Raw genomic sequence first — 13,723 nt, 5'->3', positions numbered from 1 at the left:
CTGCTGTTAGATGCCAGCTGTAGAAAAATCCAATTATACAGACAGTAGTGGATTGCAGAGTATCGCAGGCTATAAAGGGCACAAGAAGTATTCATTTCAGTGTGGAAACCCATATAGTTATGAGTAGGGGATGTCTGTGCCTGTAATAGCTGAAGTCTGAGGCCTCTGTTTGGTAAGGTACATAAACAGACGTGGACCTAGGCACCTATACATACAAATAGATAAACAAATAGGCCCATTGTATAGAGTAAATGTCACAGATGTCGTTTGTACCTTAGTATCAGATGCATGATGTCTGCTGGATGGCGTTCTGAGCGGTCGCTAAGTTACAGTTTAACCACCCCAGGACCGCCTAACGCAGGATTGCGTCCTGGCGGCGGCAGTGTTATTCCTCCTAGACGCGCTGGCGCGTCATCTCGCGAGAGGCGAGATTTCCTGTGAACGCGCGCACACAGGAGCGCGCGTTCACAGGAGGTAAACAAGTGGATCTACAGCCTGCCAGCGGCGATCATTCACTGGCAGGCTGTAGATGCGATTTTTTTTAACCCCAAAAAGGTATATTAGACGCTGTTTTGATAACAGCATCTAATATACCTGCTACCTGGTCCTCTGGTGGTCCCTTTTGCTTGGATCGACCACCAGAGGACACAGTGAGCTCTGTAATATATCACCCGATATAGACTCCCTGAGAACCCCCCTGTCATTGATCACCCCCCTGTAAGGCTCCATTCAGACGCCCGTATGTGTTTTGCGGATCCACGGACACCGGCAATGTGCTTTCCGCATTTTGCGGATCCACACATTGCCAGAACTATATAGAAAATGCCTTTTCTTGTCCGCAATTGCGGACAAGAATAGGACATGTTCTATAGGCTCTACAAAAAACGCAGTGTTCGCCCGATCAGGCCTGATCTTGTGCGCACACTTGCGTTCAGTCCGCCCCACCGCAGTGACCGAATTTTTTTTTTCTGATCACTGCAAAAACACTGTAAAATTGATGCGGCGCTATAAAAAGATCACTTTTGAGGGGCATGACGAGTTCATAGAAGATTAAAAAATTTTTGGGCCCTGAGCCGATGACCGAAATGTCTGTGCAGGCAGCAGTCAGACATTCACTGCGCCTGGGCCGAATACAGACGCGCACGGCGCAGGCGTGAGAATTCGTCCGCTGGCTCAGATGGAGGATGGCATTCAAGAGGAGATGGGCGGGCTTAACGGACGAGCGGGGCGGCATACAATGTGAGTAGACCGAGCCTCTAGGTGCTGAAAGACTCCTCCATAGCACCTAGAGGCTCATTAGCATATTAATAAAAGTTCGTTTTTTAGTGAAACGGATCCACACACAGGTCTGAGAATAGCATTGTTAGGTAGATCAGACACTAGCAGATCGCTAGTGTCTGAGAGCTAATTAGGTCAAAATGAGGTGGTAGAAACCCTTTAAAAATCTGGCAGGCAAACTCGTCTCTGTACATCTGTTGCAGCTCTGCTGTACTGACAGTCTGGCTGTATGACTCTTCTTCTTCTGTATGCTGCAACTTCTCTCTTTGTAATCTGTCTCTTAATTAGGCCAGGGAACTATGCTCCTAGCTGCTGAGGCTTTAAGCTTTGGTCTCCATGGCCAGCAAAGCTGAGGGTGCTCTGGCTGGCTTGGGCACGTCCATCAGAGAGGTGCCCTGCACACCTGTCCCCAAGTAGGGGGTAAGCTAGACTGACTAACTCTGGTCCCCACCCTTCCTGCAGGAAGTGGGGCTCGTCCACTCCTCCATAGAAGGGGGTTAGAATGGAATGGAAAGCTCCATTCTACTTAACTGCAGCTCTTCCGTGTTTGCTGCCACCTACTGGTGAACCAGGCACATAACATTTGAACAGTTACATAAAATAGGAATTTACATTGTGGAGGACCTGGTATAAATGCACAAGATGACATGAGATTAGACCAATAAAGACGGTAGCAAGGTGCTGAAGTGGTAAGCCACTCTGGGGCATTACACACATATCTCATGTAGATAAACAGTGCTGTACTGGTAGCCATGGTTCCTCAAATCTGCTTTAAAGAGGACTTATCACCATAAAATGCAGCATATTATAGAGCAGGAGGAACTGAGCAGATAGATATATAGCTTTGTGGTAAAGATTCAGTAAAACCTAATTTATTCATTTAAATATCTGCTTGTTTTGAATTTAGTTGTACACAAGGAGGTGTTATCAGTGATTGATAGCATGCTCTATGTATGTGTGTATAGAGAGATAGCTGTCAGTCAGTGATATTGTACACTGGGGAGGTGTTATCAGTGATTAATAGCATTCTCTGTGTAAGTGTGTATACAGAGATAGCTGTCAGTCACTGATAGTTGTACATGGGGGAGGTGTTATCAATGATAGCATTCACTGTGTAATTGTGTATACAGAGATAGCTGTCAGTCACTGATAGCTGTACACGGGTTGATTGACAGCTATCTCTGTATACACACTTACACAGTGAATACTATCATGGGGTGTACACACCCCATGTACAACTAAAGTCAGAAAAAGCAAAGGTATAAATGCATAAATTACAAGTTTTATTGAATCTTTTCCCGCAAAACTATATATCAATCTGCTCATTTCCTCCTGCTCTATAACATGCGGCCTGCAGGTTGTAATGTATTTTGTAGTGACAGGTTATGTTTAAGGGACCTTACTTTCTGTATTAAGGTTAAAGCCTTCCATTATACCCTGCAGGAAATTCACATAGATCGTTGCCTACATGTGACGGATGACGCAGTGGAGGCCATTCTCACTTGCTGTCCCAATATCTACATTCTGCTCTTTCACGGATGTCCACAAATCACAGGTCAGCCAATATTACACATGTTCTGTTTGATGATGGCTTTGTCATGAGAGAAGATGGAGTAAGGAGACCTGCAGATCTCCTGAAATTTCTGTGTTAGTAAAATCTTGTATTCCCCATAAAATAACGGTAGGAATCAATTTTCATAGTGTGTCACTCCTCCGTTATTTCTCCTAGAATTGCATGAATAAACTAAAAACTGTGAGTTACCATTTCCTTGTTAAAGGAGGGTGTCCCTACACTGGGTCCCAGCACTGATTGTATTGCACACACCCTGTTGATTTGGGAGAACGGCAAAGCCTTGTTTTCAATTTATTCGTTTCCAGAGAAATATCAGAGGTTCTGATTTTGCCAGGGCAATCCTATAGTGTAGGATGCAAACCCTGGCCAGATGTAGGTGTTGTTGTGTGGGCGTTTCCAGGGTGGTATAATAATCCTTTACTGAAATAGATGAGATATGCTAAGGCCCTAAACTAATATCACTTCACTGTACAGTGGGCAAACTAAGAGATAAAGTAACAAACTGTATTGGTATGTGTTAGAAACTCTGGTGCTGTGTACACTGCTGCAGCTCATCGGCAAAGGGGTTGTCCGGGTTCAGATCTGAACCGGGACATATCCCCTTCTTCACCCATGGAGCCTGTCTGAGGTGAACATCTGATCAGTTCATGCTCCAATGTACTCCCTTGCCCTGCGCTGAATCGTGCAGGGCAAGGGCTTTTTCATTAAATCCGGTGATATCCTGGGTACCTGCTAGGCAAAGATCTCCTCCTAGCACTAATGGGCAGGCTTTAGCACTACCCTAGCCTGTAAAACAGTTAGGGCAGTGCTAAATCCCGCCCATCATCGGCAAAACTGCTAGGTGGAAGCCTCCGCCTAGCAGTGTAAAAATTTGTAAAAAGCCCTTGCCCTGCGCTATATAAAAATACATGGGGAGGTAGCTGATCTACATTGCAAAAATACATGGGGATAGTAAGGTAATGTATTTTTGTGTATAAATATGTGAATGTTCAGATACTGCGTTATAACATGCCTGAGGAAGAGACCCGAGTAATCTCGAAAGCTTGCAGTTTTGTCATCCTCTTTTTCCATCAACCACTAAGGAATCTCATTTTTATATCTTCTATTTACACGGTACAAAGATTTCTTTAACTTCAACAAAGTGAGGTTGAGCTGGTAAATTTATCTCATGCTCCTAATCAACAGACGCTGCCTTCTTGTGAGTTATAGCTCCCGACGCCTGCTGGAGCCAATGATAAATCATCGGGCCTAAAGTATTCCCAGATGCTGATCGCTTTATGTGTTATCAGTCATGCAGGGTCTGAGCGCAGATCTCGTTCTTGCTGGATTCGGTTCTGTAATTCTTCTGCTATATCCGCACTTTTATATATATATATAAATTTGTGTAATTACACTTAACACACAGATTTATCACATGTTCCTAGTGTTCATTAACAGACACTGCTTGTGAGTTATAGTAGTCAGCGTCTGCTGGAGCCAGGGATGACTTATCGGGCTCCACCAATGCTTAGATGCTGTTGACTGTATTACAGCATTAGTATTTGCTCGATTTGTTTTCAGGTAACTAGTTCTCCTGCCAAGTTTGCGCTACTGTTACTTTTTTTTATTATTTTTAAGCCCTACACTCAACACACGGGATCCTGATTATTACAGCTGCTTGAAACAGACATTTTATCAGTATCACCTCTTTAGCTGTTAATGCTACTTTCACACTAGCGGCACGGACCTCCGGCAGGCTGTTCTGTTGGGTGAACAGGCCGTCAGATCCGTCCTGCCACTAGTGAACGTGTGCCCCGGAGTTCCTGGCGAGGCACGGCGAGAGGCTGCCGGAATAAATGTCGGACATGTCGTAGTTTTATTGCAGCAGCCTCTCGCCATGCGCTGCCGTGCCTCGCCGGGAACTCCTCCCCTGCCCTATTATAGTCAATGGGAACGGAGCGCCAGTCCGGGCGCACACGTTCACTAGCGGCAGGGCGGATTCGACAGGCTGTTCATCCGACGGAACAGCCCTCCGGAGGTCCGTGCCGCTAGTGTGAAAGTAGCCTAAGCTGCACCGCTCCTACGTCTAGCACTGTTCGTCCTCGTCCTCATACTGTCTCAGCCCTAAGCTCCGACCTAGAGACCCTAGGCGTTTAGTCATTTTTCTAAAGGAGCCTGGTTGGAAAAATGCACACATTTTATAGTAGCATCATGCCAGCATTGATGCAAGCTGTGGGCAATGAGTGCTTCCACTGTGGAAGTGCTCATCTCTCTATATTCAAATGCTGCAGCAGGACACAGGAGGGATAGCTGCCTGCCTCGCCGTTCCCTCTGCTTAGTGCCTGCAGCCTATCAGAGGCCAATGCCTGATTCCAGCAGCATACAGCATGCACTGCACCCTGACAGCGGCATAGAGGTAAGTATTTGAGTTGTTTTGTTTTGTTTTGTGTTTTTTTTGCAGCATGCTATTGGGCCTTTATGGGGAGGGGTCATTTTTATAACTAGGGGGAACTATGGGCACATTGTTTTTACTGGGAGTACAAAAAAAGGGGCATTTTTGTACTGGCACCATAAGAGGACATTGATTTTACTGGGGTTACTAAAAGGGGGTATTTTTTGTACTGGCTCACAATTACAAGAGGCTATTTTTGTACTTTGCACACATAAGGGGGCATTTATTGTATTGGCATACGTTATAATATAAGGGACTTTTTTGAACTGGCACACATAATAAGGGGGCATTTTTGTACTGGGGTACATTATATGGAGGCATTTTTGTACTGGGGCACATTATAAGGGAGCATTTATTTTTAGGCTGCAGATACCCTCCTGAATGCAACTGTGTTGTGGTTCCCTGCCGCTCCATTCAGCCCCATAGGCTACAGGCCACCATATGAGGCACTGTACAAACAGCACACGGAAGCAGGCATCTCAGGCCGCAGGCTGGAAGAGGTCTGTGGCCTGCATGTGGCATGGAACATGACTCGGATATTTAGTTTTCTTTCCTTGGCCACTTGAAGAGCTTACTACTGGGGACATTATAGGGGTCATTACTAAGGGCACTATAGAGGTCATCATGGGGCATTTTTAATACTGTGGACACTATAGGGGTTATTATTTCTGGACCACAGCATGGGGAATTATTATTGCTAGAGGCACTACAGGGACTTTATTACTGGGAGCATTATAGGAGCATTATTATTATTCGGAGCACTATAAGGGTCATTATTACTACTGGGGGCACAATTACTATTGGGCCTGCTATAGTGGGTTCCTTTTCTTTCCATAGTATAATATTTGCGGGGAAAAGGGGAGCACAACATGCACAGTATTGGCGGGGGAACCAGGATGGGTTGTTTGTGTCGAGCAGATGGGAAGGATGATGGAAAAGATGATGGCAAACTCTTCAACATCGCATAGCGGAAAGAAGTCATCCTGAGCTAAAAGAAAACAGTCATTCTGGGTCAAACGAAGAAAGAAACCGTCTAGGAGACATTAATGTATGTAATAGGTATTTTTAGTGCTGCATTTCCCTGTATGTTTGGTAGCGCTGAAAGACCAGGCAGCATGCTCAAGGTAGGGCTGGCGTAGTGCTGTGGCCCACATCTGAACTCCTAAGCCGCCTGCTCCAGACAGGACAGACTGTGGCAGCTGCTGCTGACCACCACAAAAGGGCAGCTTCTGGGCAGGTATTTTGTGTTGCACCATGGAATTGATGGCCCTGTCTATTTGTGATGGCCATGCCTACTTGTGTTGCCCTGCCTTCTGTCAGTTTGGACCTGCCTACAACATGGGGCCACTTTAACTTCCCATTCCTTTCTGGGTGTATTAGTAGAAATAGTTCAGAGCAACTGGATTTGTATTTTCTCTTGAAGAGGTTTCGTTCGTCATCTCAATTCTTCAAGAGAAAATACAAAAAAAATGTATTTGCTCAGACTGATATATCATGACCTGGATGAGTGGGGACCTTCACAGATTGAATGGGAGTGGAAAACATGCTGCTGTTCCTGGAAGAAAACAGCCCTGTCTTTCTAATATCAAATAAATCCCTTTTTGAGCAGTGATGGTCATGTCCACTACATGTGCCAGCAAACCGTGTACTTCTACAGCAGGAACTCAATTTGAATACCAGTCATTTTCTATTTTAATGTTTGATGGTAACAGTTGTGGTGACAGGGAATGCAGCTGAGCTGGGATTTACTATTATCCACTCAATGACAAAAAAAAAAATGCACCCAGATAGAAATGTTTGATTGCTCAAAGCTCAGCATGCAGTTACAGTGCCTTGCAAAAGTATTCACCCCCCTTGACTTTTTTCGTATTTTGGTGCCTCACAACCTGGAATTAACATGGATTGTTTGAGGATTTGCATAATTTAATTTACAGAACATGCCCACAACTTTGGAGATATTGTTTTTTTTATTTATTGTGAAGCAAACAACAAATAGGACAAAATAACAGAAAAAGTCAATGTGCATAACTATTCACCCCCCTAAAGTCAATACTGTGTAGAGCCACCTTTCGCGGCAATCACAGCTCCAAGTCTCTTTGGATAAGTCTCTATGAGCTTGCCACTTCTTACCACTGGGATTTTTGCCCATTCCTCCTTGCAAAACTGCTCCTGCTCCTTCAAGTTGGATGGTTTGCGCTTGTGAACAGCAATCTGTAAGTCTGACCACAGATTTTCTATTGGATTGAGATCTGGGCTTTGACTAGGTCATTCCAACACATTTACATGTTTCCCCTTAAACCACTCAAGTGTTGCTTTAGCAGAGTGTTTGGGGTCATTGTCCTGCTGGAAGGTGTACCTGCGTCCTAGCCTCAAATCACGCACAGAGTGGCACAGGTTTTGCTCAAGATTATCCCTGTATTTAGCACCATCCATCTTTCCCTCAACTCTGACCAGTTTCCCAGTCCCGGCTGCTGAAAAACATAAGATAAGATGCCTTTATTGTCACTGTACAATACAATGAAATGTTATGTGGAGCAATCCTAGATGCCATGGACAGAGGAACAAAGAATTGACATTTAAATTAAAGTATTATAATAGAAAAAAGAAACACATTACTATTCACAGCATATACAGTGGATATAAAAAGTCTACACACCCCCGTTAAAATGTCAGGTTTCTGTGATGTAAAAAAAATGAGACAAAGATAAATCATTTCAGAACTTTTTCCACCTTTTATGTGACCTATAAACTGCACAACTCAATTGAAAAACAAACTGAAATCTTTTAGGTGGAGGGAAGAAAACAAAAAAAAACTAAAATAATGTGGTTGCATAAGTGTGCACACCCTCTTATAACTGGGGATGTAGCTGTGTTCAGAATTAAACAATCACATTCAAAATCATGTTAAATAGGAGTCAGCATACACCTGCCATCATTTAAAGTGCCTCTGATTAACCCCAAATAAAGGTCAGCTGCTCTAGTTGGTCTTTCCTGAAATTTTCTTAGTTGCATCCCACAGAAAAAGCCATGGTCCACAGAGAGCTTACAAAGCATCAGAGGGATCTCATTGTTAAAAGGAATCAGCCAGGAGACGGGTACAAAAGAATTTCCAAGGCATTAGATATACCATGGAACACAGTGAAGACAGTCGTCATCAAGTGGAGAAAATATGGCACAACAGTGACATTACCAAGAACTGGACGTCCCTCCAAAATTTATGAAAAGACGAGAAGAAAACTGGTCTGGGAGGCTACCAAGAGGCCTACAGCTGCAGGAATATCTGGCAAGTATTGGCTGTGTGGTACATGTGACAACAATCTCCTGTATTCTTCATATATCTGGGCTATGGGGTAGAGTGGCAAGTCGAAAGCCTTTTCTTACGAAGAAAAACATCCAAGCCAGGCTACATTTTGCAAAAACACATCTGAAGTCTCCCAAAAGCATGTGGGAAAAGGTGTTTTGGTCTGATGAACCCAAGGTTGAACATTTTGGCCATAATTCCAAAAGATATGTTTGGCGCAAAAACAACACTGCACATCACCAAAAGAACACCATACCCACAGTGAAGCACGGTGGTGGCAGCATCATGCCAAGGGGCTGTTTTTCTTCCGCTGGAACTGGAGCCTTAGTTAAGCTAGAGGGAATTATGAACAGTTCAACATACCAGTCAATATTGGCACAAAACCTTCAGGCTTCTGCTAGAAAGCTGAACATGAAGAGGAACTTCATTGTTCAGCATGACAACGACCCAAAGCATACATCCAAATCAACAAAGCAATGGCTTCACCAGAAGAAGATTAAAGTTTTGGAATGGCCCAGCCAGAGCCCAGAACTGAATCTGATTGGGGTGATCTGAAGAGAGCTGTGCACGGGAGAGGCCCTCACAATCTGACAGATTTGAAGTGTTCTTGCAAAGAAGAGTGTCAAAATGTGCCATGCTGATAGACTCATACCAAAAAAGAGTGCTGTAATAAAATCAAAAGGTGCTTCAACAAAGTATTAGTTTAAGGGTGTGCACACTTATGCAACCATATTATTTTATTTTTATATTTATTTCTTCCCTCCACCTAAAAGATTTCAGTTTGTTTTCAATTGAGTGGTACAGTTTATAGGTCACATTAAAGGTGGAAAAAGTTCTGAAATGATTTATCTTTGTCTAATTTTTTTACATCACAGAAACCTGACATTTTAACAGGGGTGTATAGACTTTTTATATCCACTGTATATAGCAAGAGCAAAGTAGGAAGTGCTTATGAATATATATACAAACTAATTCAGACACCACTGCAGACAAGAGATCATCATGGGGTCACGAGTGCAGCAGTCACTTTCAGTCTGAAGCAGTTTCTAACCTAGGAAGGGGCAATAGTCTATGAGAATTTAGGAGAGTGATTGCCTTGGGGTAAAAGCTGTTCTTCAGCCTAGTGGTGCAGGCATATAGGGCTCTAAGACGCCTACCGGAGGATAGGGGAGTGAAAAGGCTATGGCCGGGGTGAGTTGGATCCCCGCAGATAATCTTTGCCCTGTTGCTGCAACGAGCAGCGAAGATGTCATCCAGTGATTCTTCAAGCCATTCTGATTATGTGCTTGAGGGTCTTCTTGTCCTCAGAAGAGCAGCCAGAGTACCACACTGTAATGCAGTATCTGATAACAGATTCTATGGTGCACCTGTAAAAATTGACTAGCAGCTGTTTTGGGAGTTGTGCTTTCTTCTGACTTCTCAGAAAATGAAGCCTTTGAAGGCCTTCTTTGGTAATTTTTGTTGTGTTTTTTATCCATGACAGGTCCTAGCTAATATGAACTCCCAAGAATCTGAAACTTTGAACTATCTCCACGTTTCCACCATTTATGCTAATAGTATGGGAAACATCCCCACAGCATGATGCTGCCACCACCATGTTTCACTGTGGGGATGGTGTTCTTTGGGTGGGGTGATGTGATGTGTTGGGTTTGCGCCAGACATAGCGTTTGCTTTGATGGCTGAAAAGTTTCATTTTAATCTCATCAGACCAAAGCACCTTCCTCCATACATTTTGGGAGTCTCCCACATGCCTTTTCGCAAACTCACAACGTGACTTTCTGTTTTTAGCTGAAAGTAATGGCTTTCTTCTGGCCACTCTGCCAGAAAGCCTAACTCTATTGAGCGCACGGCTTATTGTCGTCCTATGTACAGATACTCCAGTCTCTGCTGTGGAACTCTGAAGCTCCTCCAGGGTTACCTTAGGTCTCTGTACTGCCTATCGGATTAATGCCTTCCTTGCCCGGTCTGTGAGTTTTGGTGGGTGGCCGTCTCTTGGCAGGTTTGCTGTTATGCCATGTTCTTTCCATTTGGTTATGATAGATTTGATGGTGCTCCTGGGGATCATCAAAATTTTTTATATTTTTTATAACTTAACCCTGACTCTGATTAGACACTGGGTCTTGCCACAAAAGGGTAGAAAAGTGCTTTCCCCGCTGCCCTATTAAAAAGGCTCTCAGAGGCTACTTTTGGGTAGTGAAAAGAAGTGCGGGATCAAGCTCTTTATAACGAAGGATTCTTTATTCCAAGTGGTTAAAAAATTCAAACAACAAATGCAGGATAGTCAGTCTATGCGTTTCGGACCCTTGTATTTTAGTCCTTACTCATGACATACATAACTAACATTAGTCGTTTCCTATATACCCCCATTCCACCTATCCCTGAGGATTACGGTATCTCATGATCGGAGTTCAAAGCTAATTAAAATCTGAACACATAATTCTCATTAATAGAAATTCCAAAAACATACATGAAAAAGATATTTTTCAGTTAGGGCAGGAAAAAACTTGTCAGTGATATTGCAAAATAAGGTCATGCCTTTTATTTATACCTGTGGGGGAACAAGTTCCCAACTGGAACATTCTCTGTTGAGTAGATTTCTCCTATGATCTTCACCCCTTATAGGCGCAGTAAGTCTTTCAATTCCTTGTACCGTCAATGCTGATGTATCGCCTTTATGAATTAATGCAAAGTGTAAACTGGCTGCTGAGACATTGCAAGTCCTGTAATGCGGTATATCTGAGATGTGTTTACGTATTCTAGTTTTTATTTGGTTTGTGGTACAACCTACATATTGGAGCAAACACTCTTCACAAGTAATAAGCTAAATGGCAAATTCTGTGTTACAATTAAAGGGGTTATCCGAGTAATGGAAAAAACAAACAAACATAAAACTCCTCAGGGCTTACATATACATTAGTTAAGCTTGGTTTCTTGAAAAAAAAAACATACTTACACCTTTGCATAGTTCTGTTATTCTTGCTTTGTTTACATGCTGCAGCAAAGCTGTGGGGGGGTGTAACAACAATGTCTGAGCTCTCCCTCATGAATATTTGTGGGTGTGAATAATCTGACCTTCCCCGCACAACCTAACCTAGCATACAAACACAGTCACATGATCATCTCCTAGCTCACACAGGCAGAAGATCTGCACTACATACATCACAAATGCAATACATACACATCACACATCCCCCAAATTTTACTTGTATCCCTGTTCTCTAAAGGGGCGGTTTTAGGGGGCGGTCCTAGGGGTGGGTAGGGGCGTGGCCATGGGAGGGGGGCTGAGTTCCACCACCTTTTCTCTGAGAAAAAAAAGCCCTGTATATATCTCTATATACATATATACAGATGGTGTACATATATATATATATATATATATATATATATATATAGAAAAGAAAATAATGGCGGCACTGGAAAGAACACAAGGAGGGTGCTATGTCCAGGGATGTAGCAGCTTACCCGGACAGCACTCCAAGTAAAAGCTAGTGGTGTTTATTCACCCATGTGGATGGCAACGTTTCAGCTCATACAAGAGCCTTTTTCAAGCAATGAACACAATTCAAAAAGGGGTATATATAGGCCAACCCCTATGACATCACAGTGTAATCAATTAACAACCAAGTACAATAAAGTGCAAATAGTGCATGTGAAAATAAGTAGAAATATAAATATGGTAGTGCAAGATGCAAAAATGAATCGATAGTATATATCAAATACATTATATAATAAATGCATAATCGCAAAAAAGTGCATAAAGGTAAATTGATTGATCAATACATATCAGGTGTATAATAAAGTGTAGGTGGGAGGGACAAAACGATGCTGCCAAAGGGAGGGGGAGCGATGACATACCCAGTGCCGCCATCGATGCCACACATGTCGAACACCGCCACGTCCGGCGTTCAGGTGGATGCAGTGCGCAGGCGCCAAGTCGCGTGTGGAGCAAGATGTAACTTCCTCATATGACGTAGCCGGAGCATGCGCATTAGTGTAAAAAGCTTTGTCGGCCATCTTGGAAGTTGTAAAAACCCTCAAATGGGAAAAACGCAGACAATAGACGGCATCAATGACGCGATGTAGTGTGATATCCTCACAAATAATAGTGAGAATATGCGCAAGATGGCAATGAAGAAACACTTAAATCAAAAAAAGGGGGGGGAAAGGTAAATGATACTAATCACTGTGTGTGCGCATAGCCTGATAATGGACAGAGTAGCGCAAAACGGAAATAGTGCCGTTCACCTGATTGTGTATCCATAAGGGGCAGAGAAGAGAATGCATATATGGATGCAACTCATCTCACAAATGCGCCAGTTGAAGCAATGTACCAAGCAACAAAATGTTGCGGGCATGCCACAAAAAGGCCCACAGCTCCCAATGGACACACATTCAAAACAGGACACACAATTGATAGCATAATGTACCAAGTATAGAAAAAGTATGAAAAAAGTATAACCAAAGCAAAAAACGACATAAACACTGCATGGAAGCATGTAGGCAAATACGGAACACATCGGGTATGCATCACTTCTCCAACCCGCAGCATCATTCTTGTCTGTGAAAAAAATAAATGAATAAAAATAAAAAAAATGGCTTAATGGTGATCATAGTACACTATGTACCATCAAAAAGTAGACACATATCGCACACATAACAATTGTGGGGCAAACCACTCCTCTAAACATATATCCCCGGATTGTAATCCGCATTAAGCCCGTTGGGTCTCAAGCTGTTGAGGGTATAAATCCAAAAAAGCTCTCTTTTTCTAAGGATCAACACCCTGTTGCCCCCACGTCTAGGCATGGGAATGTGGTCAATGGCCCAACATTTAAGATCTCTTTCGGAGTGTTGAAGCTCCGTAAAATATGGCAACAGGGAGATCCTTTCTCTTTTTGCGTATGGACAATCGATGATTGTTCAGCCGCGTTCTGAGATCCGTCGACGTTTCACCCACATATAGTAATTTACACGGACAAATCAAAACATAAATTACATAATTGGAATTGCATGTGAGGTGAAATCGAATTGGGTAAGAAACTCCAGTGATGGGATGGACAAAGGTAGAACCCCTACCCATATATTTGCAGTCAATACAGCATAGACAGGGGAAACTACCCTTGCCATGTGTGGTTAAGGA

At 43.2% G+C, this 13,723-nt stretch overlaps 1 protein-coding gene across 1 annotated transcript in view; it reads left to right on the top strand.

Annotated features, from left to right (window-relative positions):
- Positions 1–13,723, top strand: part of AMN1 (antagonist of mitotic exit network 1 homolog) — a 91,907-nt gene that overhangs the window by 47,104 nt on the left and 31,080 nt on the right. The window contains exon 6 of the mRNA XM_040438935.1: positions 2,722–2,833. Within this exon, the coding sequence (XP_040294869.1) occupies positions 2,722–2,833 (112 nt within the window). The remainder of the gene's footprint in view (positions 1–2,721; positions 2,834–13,723) is intronic.

The sequence above is a fragment of the Bufo bufo genome, chromosome 1, assembly GCF_905171765.1.
Source record: "Bufo bufo chromosome 1, aBufBuf1.1, whole genome shotgun sequence".
NCBI lineage: Eukaryota > Metazoa > Chordata > Amphibia > Anura > Bufonidae > Bufo > Bufo bufo.
This window is presented reverse-complemented; position numbering and strand designations above follow the sequence as displayed.